At 45.8% G+C, this 20768-nt stretch overlaps 1 protein-coding gene across 2 annotated transcripts in view; it reads right to left on the bottom strand.

Annotated features, from left to right (window-relative positions):
* LOC137383822 (signal peptide, CUB and EGF-like domain-containing protein 3) overlaps positions 1 to 20768 on the bottom strand; it is a 424809-nt gene that overhangs the window by 12242 nt on the left and 391799 nt on the right. For both annotated transcript variants that reach the window (XM_068057091.1, XM_068057092.1), the window contains 5 exons: positions 13777 to 13980; positions 9877 to 10038; positions 8826 to 8993; positions 7349 to 7510; positions 5994 to 6191 (listed from right to left, as the gene is read on the bottom strand). In XM_068057091.1, the coding sequence (XP_067913192.1) occupies positions 5994 to 6191; positions 7349 to 7510; positions 8826 to 8993; positions 9877 to 10038; positions 13777 to 13980 (894 nt within the window). The remainder of the gene's footprint in view (positions 1 to 5993; positions 6192 to 7348; positions 7511 to 8825; positions 8994 to 9876; positions 10039 to 13776; positions 13981 to 20768) is intronic.

Here is a 20768-nt window from a genome sequence, read left to right as displayed (position 1 = left end):
CTTTCTCTCTTGCCTTGTCTCTACTCCTTGATTTATCATCTATTCCCAAATTTGATCCCTTGCCCCCACTATTCAGTTTAAAACCCTCTCTACTTCCCTAGTTATGCAGCTCACTAGAACACCGGCCCCAGCACGGTTCAGGTGTAGATTGTCCCAACGGTACACCCACCACTTTCCCCAGTACTGGTGCCAGTGTCCCACGAGCTGGAACCCACTTCTACCACGCTAGTCTTTGAGCCGCGTATTAATTTCTCTAATCTTATTTGTCCTATGCCAATTTGCACGTGGCTCAGGTAATAATTCAGAGATTATTACCTTTGAGGTTCTGCTTCTTAATTTGGTGCCTAGTTCCCCATATTGACTATGCAAAACCTCCTTCCTTGTCCTGCCTATGTCGTTGGTACCTACATGAACCATGACAACTGGATCCTCCCCCTCCCACTGTAAGTTCCTCTCCAGCAGATGTCCTGAACCCTGGCACGGGGCAGGCAACACAATGTCTGGACTCTCGCTTTTTGCTCCAGAGAACAGTGTCAATCCCCCTAACTATACTATCCCCTACTACCAATACATTCCTTTTTTCTCCCTCCACCTGAATGACTTCCTGTACCATGGTTCCATGGTCAGGTTGCTCATCCACCCTGCAGCCCCTCACATTTTTACTCCAACTATTTCTTCCCTTCCTCTCCTGAAGGCCCTGGTTCAGGCAATAAATTTCTACAAATGGAGACAGCTTATTCAATACTCTACGGAGTAGCCACATTTCAGGTTAGTCCGTACTGTGAATGCTGGCAAAATACATGAAGACACAATGAATCACAGCAGAGATCCATTTTCTCCTCATCTACCAGCCCTGCACACAAATCCTGTAACCCTGGAGACAGGAAAGGCTCTGAGCCCTGACAACATCCTGGCTGCAGTACTCAAGATTTGTGCTCCAGAACTAGCTGCGCCCCTAGCCAATCTGTTCCAGCACAGCTACGACGCTGACATCTACCTGACAATGTGGAAAATTGCTCGGGTATGTCCTGTCCAAAATGCAATCCGGCCAATTACCGCTCCATCAGCCAATGGAAGGTGTCGTTGACCCCCGTGCCATCAAGTGGCACTTCCTCAGAAATAACCTGCTCACCGATGCTCAGTTTGGGTTCCACCAGGGCCACTTGGCTCTAGGCTGCATTACGGCCTTTGTCCAAACATGGACAAAAGAGCTGAATTCCAGAGGTGAGGTGAGAATGACTGCCCTTGACAACAAGGCAGCATATGTCCGAGTGTGGCTCAAATACCTAGTAAAATTGAAGTCAATGGGAATCAGGTGGACCACCCTCCACTGGTTGAAGTCATACCTAGCACAAAGGAAGATGGTTGTGGTTGTTGGATATCAATCATCTCAGCTCAGGACATCACTGCAAGAGTTCCTCAGGGTAGTTTCCTAGGCCCAACCATCTTCAGCTGCTTCATCAATGACCTTCCCTCCATCATAAGGTCAGAAGTAGGGATGTTCGCTGATGATTGTACGATGTTTAGTACTATTCACAACTCTTCAGATACTGAAACAGTCTGTGTCCTTATGCAGCAAGACCTGGACAACACTCGGGCTTGGATTGATAAGTGGCAAGTAACATTCGTGACACACAAATGCCAGGCAATGACCATCCCCAACAAGACAGAATCCAACATCTCTCCCTGATGTTCAATGACATTACCATCGCTGAGAGTGGGTCTTGTGGCGCAATTGGTAACACTCCGGGTTCAAGTCCCACTCCAGGACTTGATGGCCACGGCAACTGCCCCAAAGGCTCAATGGGGAAAGGTCACTGTATATGGTCCTCCTGCCATAGTATACCAAAGTGCTGGAACCCGTGTAAAACCCTTTGGACTGTATGCACCAGAGAATGTTTGACATGAAACATCAATGAAAAATTGTAAAGATAACCTGTAATGACAAATGTAGTGAGGCACCTCATGTACTGTACTGAAAGAAACTGATCTGTATTGCACTTTCTGTAATGTAAAAATTGAATTGTTATATAATGTATTTTTACAAATTTTATGAATAAAGTATATTTTTGGAAAAGAATTGTTACTAACAGGTGGGAGATGATTGGGATGGTTCTCCTATTTCTCCTTTCAACTGATTGCACACAGTGACTTGATTAGAATCGTGTTTAATCTTTGAGCATTTAATTGTCAAACAGACAATTGACAGATTTTCTCATAGGTTTAAAGAAAGTTAAATGTTTATTAACCAAAACTCGAAAATTCACAACTTCAACCACTCACACATGCATACACAAGAAAAGATGGAGATTAAAAGATAATATGCATTTAAGTCTGGTATTTCTGAGAAGAATTTGTTGTGAAACCTTATTTTCCTGAGAGAAAGATTTAAACTGTGCAGGCCTGGTTTTTCTTTCCTCGTTCACTGAAGTCAAACTTAGAAAGTCTCAGGTGTAGACTTCTTTGATTAAATCTCAGTCACAGTCCTATGGCGGGAAATCCTGTTACAATCTCTCAGGTAGGGAGTTTTTAAGGGCACCTTCTAGCTCTGCCTCGTTGTAGTTTAAAGACGGTATTCGGGCAGGGTTGTCTTCTTTGCTGGAATAGATCTCTCTCAGCCGCCTGGCTTCTGGTTTTCTTACCTTTCTGGCTCAACAATGTGTCTTACCAAAACCTCCTTATCAGAGACTTGGAGGGGTGGGGAGGGGGGAATTTTATCCTGACGGCGGGGGGCTCTTGACATTTGGAGAAACTGACGCCAAGATCTGCATGTCGCCTCTTCTATGGAAGGCCCGCCGAATTTAGTGCCAATCAGGGACTTAAGTGGACAGCGGTGGGCCTTCCACGGGATCAAGGACCCGTTGCTGGTAGTCCCGGCCTCGCAGAGCAGCCGGCCAATCAGAAGCTGCTGCTGCAGGTGTACTTACTGGAGGCCAAGGAGTGTCGCTGGAACCAGGCCTCAGGTAGGTCAGGGCGGGCAGCAGGGGTCTTGCGGTGTGGGGATCACTGGGGAGGGTGGGGAGGGGGATTGGCAGCAACGGAGGGGTGTAGCCCTCAGTGGGCCCCCCCCCACCCTTCCCAATGCCGGGATTCTCATTCAGGCAATGTGTCTTTTAATGAGGGCACACCACCACCCCACACTCCACCACACCCCCGGAGCTAGGAAGCAGCTTGCATGGCTTTCCATGCTGTGAATCCCGTGTGGTGACAGGGCCACCGGCCACATGGTTAATTGCGGCTGTGGCAGGAAGAGGCCCTTAACTGGTTAATTGCCCAGTTAAAGGCATCAATTGGTAGTGGGGCAGGAAGGCCATTCACAGGCCTTCCCACCGCGGACTAAATTTTGGCGGAGGTGGGATGGTGGCAGGAAACACCCCCATCACCATTCCACCCGATTTTATGCTCTCCCCGATTCCTAACCAGCCACAGGGGAGTGCATAAAATTCACCCCTTGGTTTCTGTCAAGTGAACAAGGTTTCTCTCTGAAGAAGCCTCACTGACCTGAAACTTTAATTCTGTTTCTCTCTCCACAGATGCTGCCAGACCTGCTGAGTGTTTCCAGCATTTATTGTTTTTCTTTCAGATTTCCAGCATCTGCAGTATTTAGCTTTTAATTTAAGGTTTCTATCTCATTGGGCTGGATTTTATGGGCCCCCCGAGGCGGGTCGGAGGCAGCAGGGCCCATAGAATCGTGACAGGGGGGTGGGGGATGAAGGGTCACTGACCTGAAACGTTAACTCTGCTTCTCTTTCCACAGATGCTGCCAGACCTGCTGAGTGGTTCCAGCATTTCTTGTTTTTATTTCAGATTTCCAGCATCCGCAGTATTTTGTTTTTATTCCCTAGAGTGGGATAGGCCAATAAAAGCATTCCTGCCTAGTGGCCAATTGAGACCCTTAGGTGGCCTGTTAACGGCCACTTAAGGGTCTCCTCCCCCTGCTGCTGGGATTTAACCAGTGGCGGGGGTGGGGGGCCTCTGCCACCTGGGGAGGATGCCTTGTAAAATTATGCCCCCCTGCTGCGGGCTTGGGGGTGTATGGGGGGTGGAGAGCAACATCCAAATCCATTGTCTGACAATGGCCACACCATCAAACCATTTACAAAAATACAATGGGCTGGCAATCTGTGACCTACAGAGGGCCCCGGCCAAGAAACAATGCACCTCCCAGGATCCCCTCCCCCTGAACTTTATGACCATTCCCCAACCCTCCCCTTGCTGGGGCCTTCCAGCCTGGCCCTAGCGACCCCACCTCAGGTTCGGGGTTCCAGCGCTGGGCCTGGGGCCAAGGCCTCTGCAGTACCAGCAATGGCCACCTCTCCCGGTGGCACTGCCGATACTGCTGAGCTGCCAGCCCTGTGATTGGCCAGCAGCTCTTGGAGGCGGGATTCCCGTCTTTAAGTGGACAGTGATCCCAATGTCGGAAACATGCTTCTAGAACAATGGAGGATTGCTTTGCGGGGTGTGGGGGGGGTGGCGCGTAAAGGCGGAGGTTCCCTCGTCTTTCCGGCCCACGCCCAGAACCCTGCCTCCTCCACAAAATCCAGCCCATTGTATTTTTATAAATGGTTTGATGGTGTGGTCATTGTCAGACAATGGATTTGGATGTTGCTCATTTCTATGCCATCTTGATAAAGTGTTGCTTTTTTCACACTTATTATCATGAGTTTGAGACTGGAGACTCTGTGGGGGAATTTTATGCTGTCCCCCGCGGTTAGAGGTAGGGAGAGCATGTAATCGGGTGGGATGGTGGCGAGGGCGGACACTGCCACCTTCCCGCATCCGCCGAAAAATATCTAATTGACACTTGATTCAGTGGGCCTCCCACAGAAGCGGCGACGTGGGGTTCTCGGCAACGTTTTTGCTGGAGTTCGAGACCCCTGTTTCCTGGATAAAATCCCGGCCTCTATGTCTGCAAAGTCATTGTTCATTCAACTGGTTGAAAAAGGTAGCCGTCAACACTGGATGAGCCATTAGCATTTCTAATGCTTTCTTCAACACCTGACCAGACATGATGTTTAGTTTAGAGTTCCAGCAATTACCATGTGCATCCGCAGTACAGGAGAGGTCACCTGACCTATTACTCCATCTTGTTTTGCAGCAAAAGTATCCATTTTGCCACTCAATTCCTCAGTTCATTTTATAGTTCATAATTGCTGCTTGCTTGAGCGTGACAAAATCTTCTGATGAATACTACAGTGTCACTTTTGCTAGATCAGTGCTGGTCTCAGCTCACACATTCAGCAACAGCTTGCACTTACTTACGCAACACCTTTGGCATTTTAAAACATTTATTTTTGGGATGTGACCCTCGATGGCAAGGCCAGCAAGGCCTTGAGAAGGTGGTGGTGAGTCTTGAACACAACTGACTTGAACACAACTTGAACACAACAACTAGGCCATTTCACAGGGCAGTTAAGAATCAACCACATTGCTGTGGGTCTGGAGTCACATATGGGCCAGACCAGGTAAGGACGGCAGATGTCCTTCCCTAAAGGGCATCAATGAACCAGAGGGGTTTTATGACAATTTGGTGGTATCACGATCGTCATTACTGACACTAGTTTTTTATTCCAGATTTATTTGATTACTGGAATCTAAATTACCCAGCAGCTATGATGGGATTTGAATTCATGCCACTGGATCATTAGTCCAGGCCTCTGGATTACTAGTCCCATAAATTAATATGCTACTGTACCTCCAAGCAAATAAAAGGTGCTTTACTCAGAGGAAAGAAAAAGAATAGTTCATAAGGGAACGGACGCTGAGCCAGGAAGGGAGAGGATAGGGAAGGCGAACAACAGCTTGGTCAAAAAGATGGGTTGTAAAAGGTTTTTAAAGGTGTAGAGGGAAGAGGAAAACTGATGGGATTTAGGGAGATTAGAGTCCAGGCAGATAAAAACTTTTCCACCAATGGTGGGCTGAAGGAAAGGAGGTGGGGATGGAGGGGTGGTGGTGGGAGGGTGCATCCAGTATAAAACAGTTGGGGAACTCACAGTTTTTCCTCATGACCAAAACATCTCCACAATCATCCTCAATGGGTAAGAAGATTTCAGGAACCACTATCAGGATTTTCCGTTTCGGAGGTGGGTTAATGTTCCAGGTGCATTCCACATTTGCTGGGTAGTTCCCGGGGTAGTTGGGAGATTCAATGTAGCCTGTGTATTCTCCAAGTTCCCCACCGCACTGACGATCTGTAGGGAGGAGACATGTCAAATGGAGAATTGAGCAGAAGACAAACTAGAGTCTCAGATGCTATGTATCTGTTGAACCCTTCGATTGTTGGCCGGTCTAGAGAAATCTCAAACTCTTTGGGTCAGCGTTTCTTAACTTCTCATATCACACACCAATACTGGAACAGTCACTAAAATAATAATAATAAAACTCCATCTTTTTCTTTATCATTTACCACCAATCCCTCACTGGATCGCTATCAAGGGCAGGAGCCTAGCTGATATTCTCCCGCTAGCCTAGGACGCTGAAGCTAATTGCAGTTCAGATTAACTAACTCAGTACAGGCCAGAGATCAAACTATGGTTGATTTTCATCTCTCTAACCTGGGAGTGCTGAGACCAATTGTAATGGCCATTTACATAAGGCCAGGTAACACAGCAACAGATTCAGGGATCAAACATGAGACCTTGCTGGTATATATGGCTCAGCTACTCACTACCTGAACCAGCAGAGGCACTGAAGGAGCAATCATTTGCTTTATTGCTGTTATATTAGCCCTAAACTACACAAATAAAATTTAAATCACTTCAATTCTGCTCTAACCCTGTCTAAGTTATATATTCCAGCTCTATCAATCTAGCCAATTCTAAAAACAATTTAAAAAATGTTATTGCCTCTTTACTCACTCCTCTCTCCCACAGCTTGGAGATAGAAGCAGCTCTACAATACTTGGTTTTCATTGGCTGAAAACTAATGTCAGTTTTCCAATTAATTGAAATTCCAGTGTCTTAACATTGACTTGGTTACATCATGAATTCTGTCAAATAAGTATATTCATTTATAGAATTGAGTGAATGGCTCACATTCAGATCCAATGTAATTCCAATTGGATACAGTTTTGACTTGGAACTAGCTTTAGTCTACATCCTAATACTGTGTCAGTAATCAGAACTTCAACAGTTATAGTTCAGACCTGCTACTGAAAATACTCTGCACACATTCCAACCCACATGCCACCTGTTGACGTCAAGGAGATGTTCAAACTAAAAGACGTAAAGAAGGTTCTCTGAGGCCGCAGTTGGCTTTGAAACTCTTACTTGATACTAAGATGTTAGGGATGAACGTGCTATCAGGTGGGCTTTCTCTTGTAGCTCTGAAAATACAGGTGGATTCTTACTTTTGCACTGCCTGACTGTAGTTGACCCATCAAAGTCAGTCGTGGTGTTGCCAGGACATGCGATGCAGTAATTCTGTCGAAACTCTGGCTGGTAGGTGCCCAAGGCACATCGTATGCACCGGTGAACGGTTGTGTTGTAATAATGGCCTGGGGAGCACTGAACTGTAGGAGTTTGAGAACAGTGCCACAATTATAAGCACAACTGTCAATAACACACCAACATGGAATCTATTCATCATTTAAAGCTGAAGAATCGCAATAAACTTCTTTGTTTCTGTCAGGATATATTGAGTGTTCAATAATGCAGAAGTTTTTATTCAGACCATGTCCCACAATTACAAAAGGAATTTGCCCTGATTTGTTTCTAAATGACTCATTTTAAGAGTTATCCACAAATACAAAAATCGGTGACAAGTGTTGGCTCATTTTCAGCTATGTTATGGAGAAATCCAGTTTATGCTATTATAGGTTTAATTGGGAATACTCATCCACCAATGTCACATCGAGCACATGCAATCACTAAAGCCACACCTATAACAGTCACTCACTATTGTTACTTGATTTAACATTTCCTTTTGAATTAAGTTGCTATTGTCTTTGGAGAGACTTATCCTCTCACTCAAAAAGTACATTCCTGGAATAAAGACAAAATTCAAACTCCAATAGCCCTAGAATTTGTATTTAAAAGGGAACTGCCCTCCGTGTATTCATCATGTTTGCTCATTAAACTTGTACTATATGAACAAGAGAAGATTCCAAATGTTATCTAAGCTCCCGTGGATGTCAAATAGGTGTAGTACAACATAAAGTGCACAAACTTTAGCCAGAAGCTAAAAAAACTGGACAAACAATTGGCAAGGGAAAAAAATCCTCGAGTCAAAAAGTTTTATAATTACAGCTTTTCAAGAAGTCTATGATGCAAGTTTTCATTATTTATTCACGGATGTGGGCGTTGCAGGCTAGGCCAGCATTTTTTGCCCATCCATAATTGCCTTTGAGAAGGTTATAGTGAGCCACCTTCTTAAATCGCTGTAGTCCATATGCTGGAGGAACACCCACAGTGCTGTTCGGAAGGGAGTTCCAGGATTTTGCCCCAGCTACAGTGAAGGAACGGCGATAAAGTTCCAAGTCAGGATGGTGTGTGACTAGGAGGGGAATTTGCAGGTGGCGGTGTTCCCATGCATCTGCTACCCTTGTCCTTCTGGGTGGTAGAAACCACGGGACGCTGCTGTCGAAGGAGCTGTGGCAAGTTGCTGCAGTGCATCTTGTAGACGGTGCACACTGCTGCCACTGTGTGCTGGTGGTGAAGGGAATGAAGGTTGAAGGTGCCAATCAATTAAATCAGTTAGATACAGGATTGTAGAATTTGTACCCCAGTATCAGAGATTAATCTAAAATTTCTATGGAGTAGTTTGTCGCTTATTTTCTGTTCATAAAAAACTTAGTAGTTTCCTATTCAACAGCTTTCCTTACTCACCTTTAGTATCACAGTCCTGGAAGGATGAAGCCCCTTCATGTTTTGTCATCAATCCTCCTCCACATTGGAAACACAGTGTGCGGCCTGGCTCAAGCTGGTATGTACCTCGACTACATAACTGGCATGGCTGAAACCCATCTGACGAATAATGTCCTGGACTGCACTGACCTGCATCAACAATAACAACAGGGGATTTAAATGAGCTGACCAGTCATTGCTTAAAATAAACAACATAAATCAAAACGTCTGGACCAAAGACAACGTTGATAAACTAAGTTCTGGGACCGAGTGATGAAATGGGTGATGTGTTGCCTTTTCATCTTTAGGATCTGTGTTTGTATTCACCTTAGACAGATGGAATGACAGTTTTGGCTGTGGTATTGGTTAAGAACACTAATTAAAATGTATTTGGAAAATCTCAATCCTGTTCCCAGTGGACATAATCCAAAACCACAGGCCATACTCATCTGGGGCTGGGGCTGGGGCACCTTATTGCATTACATTGAGGCAGGTCTACATTTAGGCTGGCTTAGTTATTTTGGTCAAAGAAAGTGTTGTTGAGATATCATGACCGACCATGGCACTTATTCATTCTTCAGCTGACTTTGGCCAGGTTGTGCTGGGTCCTATTGTACACAATAATAAAGTAGCCCATTGCCTATTCCCTGTTTTCTGTATCTGTAAATTACAGGGTTCTTCATTGGACGTGTGCCGAGCCACTCAAGATGCTGCAACAGAAAATAAGCATTTTGAGTGCTGAAAGGTCAGTTATGGAAAAAAAGCTAAGGTGCAGGCAGAATGTCATCAAGTTCTGAGTTGAATTAGTTGGGTTCCATGCCTGATCTGGAAGAACTTGGTATTCTCACAAAGTATAAATGTTTCATTTACAGCATGGTAGTTAGTTCTTTTCTGAGGAATACCCAATACCTAACATTGATCAAAATACATACAAATACATACACAAATACAACCACACTGGCACCTAAACCGAACGTATGGAAATTACAGACTGCCACACAAAGATTCACCAATAAACACACGATGGATTTACCTGTGCATACAGTTATGTTACGTGCTCCAGTTGGACCATGTCCATCGGTTCCAGGACATAAGTCACATGACAACTGTCCCTCCCTCTCCTGGTAGGTGCCGGCAGGACACGGAACACATTTCTGCTGCTGTCCATGGTAGAATAATCCTGACGAGCAGCTAACTGAGAAACCAAAGTGCTGGTGAGGGGAATCGCAAAAGTGCAAGTCACCAAAATTCCTTTCTATTTCTATTATGGCCAAAAATATTTATTTTCTTATTAAAATATTTATGCAGTCCGTAAAGAATTTCCGTCACAGATTAAAATCTAATCCCTTTGGGCAGTGTAACACTCAGAGAAGGCTTAGTAAGGACACCCCATGTAGAAAATAAAGGTAAACTTTGTGCTTGCACTTTCAACATATACTTATTTGTATGTCTGACTTCAGAGGATTTCTATTTATAAAATACACCAATGCTATTTTAACTGAGCAAGACTGGTTTTGTTTCCAGTCAATATAGTTCTACTTAATGTATACACCTTCTAAATTATTCTCCCATCTTCAGTCCATCGAGAACAAACACCTCCGCTGCTTAGAGGGCAAATAGGCTGCGTGCTCCCGTTCAGACTGGAGGATGGTAGACAGTGGTGTTCCCCATAGGTCAATGCTGGGGCCGCTGCTTTTTTTGCTATATATAAATGACTTAGATCTTGTAATACAGAGCAAAATCTCAAAATTTGCCGATGATACCAAACTTGGAGGTGTGGCAAACAGGTGAGGATGATATGAACCGCCTGTGATAGGACATAGAATAGCAGAGTGGGCAGACAGGTGGTAGATGGAATTTAATACTGACGAGTGTGAGATGATGCATTTTGGCAGAAGGAATAGTGAGAGGCAATATACACTTATTGGCAGAGTTCTAAAGAGTGTGTAGGAACAGAGGGACCTGGGGGTGCATGTGCATAGATCTTTGAAGGTGGCAGGACATACTGAAAGTGGTTAGTAAAGCATATAGGATCTTGGACTTCATAAATAGAGGCATTGAGTACAAAAACAAGGAAGTTATGCTGAACCTTTATAAAGTTCTAATTAGGCCCCAACTGGAGTATTGCATCCAGTTCTGGTCACCACACTCAGGAAGAATATGAGGGTCCCTGAGAGGGTACAGACGAGAATTACCAGAGTGGTACCAGGGATGGAGGATTTTAGTTACAAAACTAGGTTGCAAAAGCAGGATTTGTTCTCCTTAGAACAAAGGAGATTGAGGGGAGATTTAATAGAAGTATGCAAAAGTATGACAGGCTTAGATAACTTACACAAGCAAAAACTGTTCCCATTAACTAATGGTACAAGGACTAGGGGACATAGATTGAAAGATTTGGGTGAAAGATGCAGGGAGAATATGAGGAAGCACTTTTTTTAAGGCAGCAGATGGTAATGACCTCGAAACAAGTATGGTGGAAGCAGAGACAATCAGTGACTTCAAGAGGAGGTTGGATGGCCACTTGAGGGAATTGACTTGCAGGGCTACGGGGATCGAGTGGAAGAGTAGGATTGACTGGATAGCTTGATGGGCTGAATGGCCTCCTTCTGTGCCGTAAATGACTCTATGGGCTGGATTTTATGAGCTCGCCACCGATCTCGGCTCCAAAAATGGCGGCCCACCCACGCGGACTGCACACCAAAGAGCTGCCGCAATCTCAAGCACAGCAACTCATTTACGTAGCCGGGGCGGGCCACCCCTCCCAATCACGTGGAGGGGGTGGGCTGTCCATCCCCGGCAAAACGTCAGCTGCCTGTGCGCAGGTGCTGACGCATTGTTAAAGGTCAGTCAGCCCTACCAGCCTATTTAAATATTTAAAGACATATTGAATAAAATTAAATAAATACATTTCTTTTGCTCCTCTTCCACGCCACAATAGCAATTACTTTAACCATTTGCCCTTCACCGCCCAAAACACTTACCGTTACCATCTGACCTTCTTCCCCCACAAACTGTACAAAGTTTAAAGTGCAACCCTTCCCAGCATCCCCTACACTCGTGACATTAATTTGACCCCGTCCCCTCCCTCCTGTACTGATAAAATTACCTCCTCCCCCTTCCCACTAGTGTTGCGCCTCGTTTCCCTGAACAGGGATCCGAAGGCATAAGTTTATGTAAATCTATTAATTTACATATGTTGATTGTGGTCCCGTCACTGAGCAGCGGGGTGGGGGGGGCACCACAGTGCCTCGTTGTCACCAAGAGGATCGGGCCGGGCCCTGCCGGTGTCGAGGTCCGTGGCAGGCCTCATCCAGAGTCATCTGTACGCCCCCCTCGCCACGGATCCCGACGTCGGAGTCCTTAAAATCCAGCCCTATGACTCTTAGTTTATGCTGCTACACTTAGTTATGAATGAGTTCAAATGAGAAAAGGCCAATGAACCCATCAAGCTTCCCCATCCCCCATCTTGTTTAACAATTGTATTTACGCCTCATCTCTCATTTCCTGAAAGTGTTGATCTGCTGGGTTGCAGCACTGAGGACATCACTCATCCTCCATTGCCTTGCTTAAATGGCCATTATTTACTTGGAGGCCTAGAAGGTAAATATTAGCAAGTTACTAGACTGGGCTGAGCTCAATGCCCAATTCAGTCTTTTGCCCACATACATACACTTCCAGCAAGGTGTCACTGTAGAGTCATCAGCAGCAGAAACCTTGACTAATTTCTGCACTTCCTGACCTAAGGGTGATTCGGGTTTTAATCATTGTCCAGCTAGCATCAATTAACGGGACCTAACTGGATCCAGATCTGGGACCTTTGTGGCTTGTTGAAAAAACCTGTTGAGCCCTTGGCAGGAAACACACGTCTGTTTTAATTTGCCTCATGCCTTAGTACTAAGTCCATATCCAACTCTGATTAGTTGCGAAACTGTCCCTTTTACTTTCTGAATACATCAAATAAATTTCATTTTCTTTTCATGTATAATTTTTTAAAAAATTTAAATTTAAATATTAGCTCCTGTATTCAAGGGCAGTGGGTAGTTCATAGAATCATGAATGATACTGCATAGGAGGCCATTCAGCCCATCCTACATGTGCAGGTATTTGATTAACTCTTTGAGAGACATCGATCCTAAATAAAATTCTATATTTTAAGAAGCTATTAAAAGAATCAGATATGCTCCCATAGTCATGCTAATGACTGAGGGACAGATACAAAGGATCAATTGTGGAACAGCAGACCTCAAGCTAATTGAAGCACAACATTATTGATCTATTCAGGATGTCAAACTGGAAGTCTGACCAAGTTTGAAAGGTCAACATTGAAGACGTGGAATGAGTGTCGCAAAGGGAATGGATCACACGAATGTCACAAATACAGCAATCTGTCTTGTGCTTTATGTAGTTGTTCATTGTCATGTGTTACTAGCTGTTTGCACTCTCCTGCAAGTAGAGGTTGATAAAACTCTGCAGTGGCTTCACTAAAGTAGGTACTTGGTTTAATTTTAATTCAGAATATTACAAATAAAATTCACTTTATGTATTTTATTTTTATTTAGAGATACAGCACTGAAACAGGCCCTTCGGCCCACCGAGTCTGTGCCGACCAACAACCACCCATTTATACTAACCCTACAGTAAGCTCATTATCCCTACCACCTACCTACCTACCTACACTTGGGGCAATTTACAACGTCCAATTTACCTATCACCTGCAAGTCTTTGGCTGTGGGAGGAAACCGGAGCACCCGGCGACAACCCACGTGGTCACAGAGAGAACTTGCAAACTCCGCACAGGCAGTACCCAGAATCGAACCCGGGTCCCTAGAGCTGTGAGGCTGCGGTGCTAACCACTGCGCCACTGTGCTGCCCACTTCATACAGCTAACCTAGGCTCTTGATTAGCTGCCACCTCACTCGTACCACACACTTACCACATTTCCCGTCCATCCACTCCTGTCCGATGTTACATGCCTCCTGTTTCTCAGGTGCTTTTGCCAACTTCTTTGCCACTTCATACTCTGTCCCAGAGAAGCGGATGTGGAAGCGCTGCTGGTTGATTGATTTTTTCAAAGTTTTAATTGCAGATTTCAGTTTCTTTTCCATCTTCTGCCTCAGACAGTTAATGTTGCAGCTACCTGTAAGGAATGGTTTTCATTTTGTCAAAATGAGTTGGAGTGAATGAGCTGAGACAACATCAATCCATTTCCTAGTGGACAGGGGCTCTCATTAAATTGAGATCACAGTATGGTTTATGTGCAAAATAGACAAAGAATGTCACCCTGGTGCAACGTGTTTTGCTCCTGAGGGACTTTGTTGAGGCATAGTAGAGAGAGCTTATCTGTGCGCGTAACTGTGCTACACTTGACAAGGGAGTACTTAATGATGGCACTAGGTGTCTGAAACAGAGAATGCTTCACTATATAGCACTAACATTCCTTGTTTTGTGTCACCATTTCCCTCTTTCACCAGCTAGTGCCTCAGGTGCAATCGTTGGCATTTAGGGCCTTCATGTCACACTTACAAGGATCCTTAAAGCAAAGCTTTGGGCGCCGCACATGCTGCAGACTGGAGTGCACTAGCACGATGACCAGTTGCTACAGCAGCTTGGCAACAAGCGCCAACGTCAAAAACAACTCAGCATCACTTGGCAGCTTCACGTGCGGCACGTGTGGCAGAACCTGTTTCTCAAGGATTGGCCTTCGCAGCCATCAGCAAAGGTGCACCAAAAGAAGAGACCCCACCCAAATGGATTGTTTGCTGCATGTCCATCATCTTTCATAGATGGAAGGATGCCATTGTTTAGATAAGCACCAAACAAAATTAAAGTGAACTACTGTAATTTAGAGCAATAGGATCATATTGCACTACATTCATTTAGCATCACATGTTCCGTCTCCAGGAGCGAATTTCCCTCAGATTTTACGAAATATTTGCAAACGCAATTACAAAATGTGGGCTTTTACTTTGTAAATGAGAAGAAATAAAACATCTGCTGTGGTTTAGATATAATTTATTGTTAGCAGTTCTCTTCTGTACAAAGAAAATGTGACTCATTGTTTTAGAACTGATGAAAGGTCACAGATGTGAAATGTTAACTCTGCTTCTCTCGCCACAGATGCTGCCTGACCTGCTGAGTATTTCCAGCACTTTCTGTTTTTATTTTAGATTTACAGAATCTGCAGTATTTTGCTTTTATTACCTTTCCACTTTAATGAATATCTGATAAGCCTGCTCAAGTGAATGAGGTATCAGTAAACCAAACCTTTTCTTATGACTCCAGATTGGTTAAATGAATTAGTAGCAAATTTAAGCAAATCGTAATATTATCAACTACAGCTGAGCACAGCAGAGCCATCACAGCCCATTGCAACTGACGAAGGTGTCATTCAGTTACAGCAGTGAGGTCATCACTGCTTCATTATCATGTACTAGGATGTTACAATGCTTCTGGATTTTATCTAGGCAGGAATTTGATTTAGATGCTAATTTACAAGGAATGATGGTAATTCAACCAATCTTTAAACCCTGAACTCTGGAATTCCCTTGCTAAACCTCTCCGCCTCTCTACCTATCTTTCCTCCTTTGAGACACTCTTTAAGTCTTATCTTTTGACCAAGCTTTTGACCATCTGCCCTAATATCTCTTTATGTGGCTCGGTGTTAAAGTTTGCTTGATAATGGTGAAGTGCCTTGGGATGTTTTATTCTGTTGATAGCACTATATAAATACAAGTTGTTATTATTGTTGAGGACAGATGTAAGAATAAATTGGGAATTGGTCCTTAACTATAAGACACTATGAACTGAATTTATACTGAACTGACCCACCAGGAGTGGATGATGGGGGCGGGGGGTGATGGTTGCAAAGATGTGGGCGACCCAGAAGTCCGGATTCCCCACACAGTGTGACATCACCGATCGGTTCCCTACCCGAAGTCAAGCCTGACTGACAGGCTTGTCTTCCAGTCAGACAGGGACCCAGTCGGTGGAGGCCGCAGGACCAGTTAGGGTCTGCAATGGGGGCAGGGGAGCGATCCTGGTGGTGCGGAGAGGGGAGGGAGTTCAGAGGCCTCGTGGGGTGGGTGGGATGCAGGGGGAGAATTCAGAGGCTTTGAGACAGAGGATTCAGAGGCCTGGGGAGCAGATCAGAGGCCTTGGTAGAGAAGGTGGGGTGGGGTGGGGACTAGGGTTTTTATGATCGCGGGGGTTGTTAAGGTAGGAGCCCTGGATCCAGCAGGTAGGTGCAAAGGCACACACCTCCTGGATCCAGCAGGTAGATGTAAAGAGACACGCCTCCTGGATCCAGCAGGTAGGTGTAAAGAGACATGCCTCCTGGATCCAACAGGTAGGTGCAAAGGCACACACCTCCTGGATCCAGCAGGTAGGTGTAAAGAGACATGCCTCCTGGATCCAGCAGGTAGGTGCAAAGGCACACACCTCCTGGATCCAGCAGGTAGGTGTAAAGAGACATGCCTCCTGGATCCAGCAGGTAGGTGCAAAGGCACACACCTCCTGGATCCAGCAGGTAAGTGTAAAGAGACATGCCTCCTGGATCCAGCAGGTAGCTGTAAAGACACAAATCTCCTCGATCCAGCAGGTAGGTATAAAGGCACACACCTCCTCGATCCAGCAGGTAGGTATAAAGGCACACACCTCCTGGAACCGGCAGGTAGGTATAAAGGCACACACCTCCTGGAACCGGCAGGTAAGTGTAAAGGCACACACCTCCTGGAACCAGCAGGTAGGTATAAAGGCACACACCTCCTGGAACCAGCAGGTAAGTGTAAAGGCACACACCTCCTGGAACCAGCAGGTAAGTGTAAAGGCACCCACCTCCTGGAACCAGCAGGTAAGTGTAAAGGCACACACCTCCTGGAACCGGCAGTTAGGTATAAAGGCACACACCTCCTGGAACCGGCAGGTAAGTGTAAAGGCACACACCTCCTGGAACCAGCAGGTAGGTATAAAGGCACACACCTCCTGGAACCAGCAGGTAAGTGTAAAGGCACACACCTCCTGGAACGAGCAGGTAAGTGTAAAGGCACACACCTCCTGGAACCGGCAGTTAGGTATAAAGGCACACACCTCCTGGAACGAGCAGGTAAGTGTAAAGGCACACACCTCCTGGATCCAGCAGGTAAATGTAAAGGCACACACCTCCTGGAAACATCAGGTAAGTGTAAAGGCACACACCTCCTGGAACCAGCAGGTAAGTGTAAAGGCACACACCTCCTGGAACGAGCAGGTAAATGTAAAGGCACACACCTCCTGGAACCGGCAGGTAGGTATAAAGGCACACACCTCCTGGAACCAGCAGGTAGGTATAAAGGCACACACCTCCTGGAACGAGCAGGTAAATGTAAAGGCACACACCTTCTGGATCCAGCAGGTAAATGTAAAGGCACACACCTCCTGGAACCGGCAGGTAGATATAAAGGCACACACCTCCTGGAACCAGCAGGTAAGTGTAAAGGCACACACCTCCTGGAACCAGCAGGTAGGTATAAAGGCACACACCTCCTGGAACCAGCAGGTAAATGTAAAGGCACACACCTCCTGGATCCAGCAGGTAAATGTAAAGGCACACACCTCCTGGAACCGGCAGGTAAATGTAAAGGCACACACCTTCTGGATCCAGCAGGTAAATGTAAAGGCACACACCTCCTGGAACCGGCAGGTAGGTATAAAGGCACACACCTCCTGGAACGAGCAGGTAAGTGTAAAGGCACACACCTCCTGGAACCGGTAGGTAGGTATAAAGGCACACACCTCCTGGAACCGGCAGGTAGGTATAAAGGCACACACCTCCTGGGTCTGGCAAGTCCATGCCTGGATTTAGCTTCCCATCTCAATTAAAGGCGTGCTGGAGTAGGTTTGGGTCAGAAATCTGTTTTTTTTTAACTTCTACGATTCAATCCAAAGCCTCCTGTCTTTCTTTTGGTTAAAATCCCTCCAATGTCTAAATAATAATTTTCGAGCAATAGTGTTGATTATCTCATATAATCAGTGGTCATTTGTGGAATTAGCAAATCTGCCCCATATTTTTCAGTTGCCATTTTGAACAGTTTCAAAGCAGCATTCTGCCTCAAGTCTTTGAAGTTACTCAAAAGCACCAATGAAAATGACAGAGAATTAGGGGTCACTATTTTCAGATGTATTTTTTCAGACACTATTTTTGAGAGCGTGCTGCATTGTCAGAGATGCCAACTTTTGGATGGGGCATTAAGTCATGACCCTGTCTACCTACTCAGGTATTTTTTTAAAAATTCTTTTTCATGAGACGTGAGTGTCGCTGGTAAGGCCAGCATTTGTTGCCGTCCCGAATTGCCCTTGACAACTGAGTGGCAGTTAAAAGTCAACCACATTGTTATGGGTCTGGAGTCACATGTAGGCCAGGCCAGGTAAGGACAGCAGATTTCCTTCCCTAAAGGACATTAGTGAACCAGATGGGTTTTTGGACAATCGATGATCGTTTCATGATACCATTACTAAGACTAGCTTTCAGTTCCAGATATTTATTAATTGAGTTTAACTTCCACCAGTTGCCATGGTGGGATTTGAACCCATGTCCCCAGTGCATTATCCTGGGCCTCTGGATTACAAGTCCAGTGATATTGCCACAACACCACTGTCTCCCATGGTGTGAACCATTTTGGGATGCAAAAGTCTCCTCAACTATATTCCTGATCATATGCCAAACTGATCTACTTTATAATCTACAAAGCAACTTCACTAACAAGAGAGAGGAGGTGACCATATGCTATTTGGATTACAGTACCACAAACTCAGCACGCCAGACTCAAACTTCATGTTATGTATAGGCCAGGCTCCAAAAGAGAAATAAAGAGCATAATATTAGAAATCGGAGATAAAAATAGAAAGAGCTGGAAACACAGTATTTCAAGTAGCATTTGTGGAGAGAATAGAGAGTCGACATTTTGGGCTCACCCCTTCCCTTCATCAGAAATGAATTCGAGTACAAGTCTGAAACATCGGGAGGAATCACCTGCACTTAGTCCCTGCTGGAACAGAGGGACCACTTGCAGCTTGGGAACCCAAACGGTGAGGAGCAGGTGTTCCCAGAGCCATGGCATTATCATCCTGCCTTCGGATTCCTCGACCAATCAGGGTGAACAATGGGATGACACGTCCATTCAGTCAAAGGAAGGATTTCTAATTCAAGGGACCACAACATCAGTTACAAGGGCTCACCAGCATTTGGATTTTTGAGGCTGCAGCAAGCATAGGAATGGAGAGGAGAGCTGGGGAGGCTGTCCCCCAGGTCTCAGACTCTTAGCTGGAGGTCCTGCTGCAGGATCTGAGGGGCTGCAGCAAGGTGATCTTTCCCAAGGATGGAAGGATGAGTGAGGCCAGCCTCTCAAACCAAGCAGGCGTAGATGGAAGTGGCCGAGGAAATAAGCAGCAGGAGTATAGTCTCTCCAACCTGGAGACAGTGTACTTAGAGGATCGAGGACCTCAGGAGGGCGGGGAAGATGAGTGGTGCAACACTTTTAGTTGCCAAGCGAACATTCTGACTTTCCCAGCATTCTTCTACACAACACTCCTCAGAACAGCACACCTTGCAGCTGCACTCATTCCTCTTTCTCCAGGCACCTCTTCACATTATCATCTAGACAGCCAACACTCACACTCACCCTCATCTTGTTGTCCTCTTGCACCCATGCCTCACAGTCACCTTCCACAAACGTTGTCCTTTCCCCATCCCCCAACTCTGCACACAAGTCATTACAAACACTCACACCTCTCTGCTTTCTCTCCTTGCAGGAGAAGAGAGCACACAACTTGGTGAGAGGCAGAGACCTGGGGGATGGTGCTCCAGTGACCGGCACCTTGTCAGCCTCTGGCAACATGTGACCAGCTGCTCCACTGGGAAGGATATCTTGCTCCAAGAGGCTGCAGATGTCAGCAATGGCCTGCTGTGTGAGCCTGAGCCTCCTGAGACACTAGTGCTCAGACATGTTGAGAGAGCTGATCCTCTGCCTGTAGACCCTGTGCTAGGGGTCTCGCCCCCATCCACCTGGATGTCAAGATCCATCCCCTCTGCCCTGTGGAGGGGCATGCAGCAGAGGAGAAGGCAGCTGGTGCTGCTGCTCGTTGGTGATGGCGTTGCTTCTGCTCTTGCTCCTCATCAGAGGTGGGAGGTAGGGATGCGTAAGCTGCTCCCATGCTGTGGTGAAGGTTGGCAGCAGGGCAGTGCAGCTGGAGGTGACTGAAGTACTAAACAACTGAAGTGTCTTCCACGAAGTTGGTAATCTCCTGTCAAGCAGTGAAAGCACTCTCTGAGGGAGAAGAAGTGCTTTGAACAGCAGTCTCTCATCTAGCCATGGCTGCAGCTCTTCAATTTCTCTGATCAAAGCTCTGCCAGCCTGTCAGTTTCATCCTTCCCACTGTGCACTCACCTCAGTGACCCAGGTGAGTCGCTGACAGGTCGGGAAACAGGTCCCCTAGCTGGAAAATCCAGAACTGAAGGTTAAAACCATTCTTAATTGGCTGCTTAATTATTTACCCAACAGATTCAAGGAGATCCCCATTTGCCTTCAATCCCACCCTGCAGAAATCTGGAAGAAGGCAGCATGTTGTATTTAACTCCCTGCACACATACAAACCCACCTCCTCTTTCCTGGGAAATATCCCCAGCGACTATCCTTTCCACAGATGCTGACAGACCTCCTGTATGTTTCCAGCTTTTCCTACAAAAGATAAAACCCTTGGCCAGGTGTGAAATTTATCCTGCTCAGGACTTGAACGATTTTGTTTCGTTGCCAATTACCTATACCCCTGAATCCTTGTGGGAGTTTTTTTAAGATCCACGGGAGTCAGGTACTGGGAGGGATTTTGCTCAGAGAGCCAGGAGTTAGTTGTGAATCTGGATGGTGAGCAGTGTTAGGCTGTTTGACTGCAGGA

The sequence above is a fragment of the Heterodontus francisci genome, chromosome 25 (assembly GCF_036365525.1).
Source record: "Heterodontus francisci isolate sHetFra1 chromosome 25, sHetFra1.hap1, whole genome shotgun sequence".
In the NCBI taxonomy this organism is placed as follows: domain Eukaryota; kingdom Metazoa; phylum Chordata; class Chondrichthyes; order Heterodontiformes; family Heterodontidae; genus Heterodontus; species Heterodontus francisci.
The sequence above is the reverse complement of the archived record's forward strand: the minus strand, read 5'-3'. Positions and strand labels throughout refer to the sequence as shown.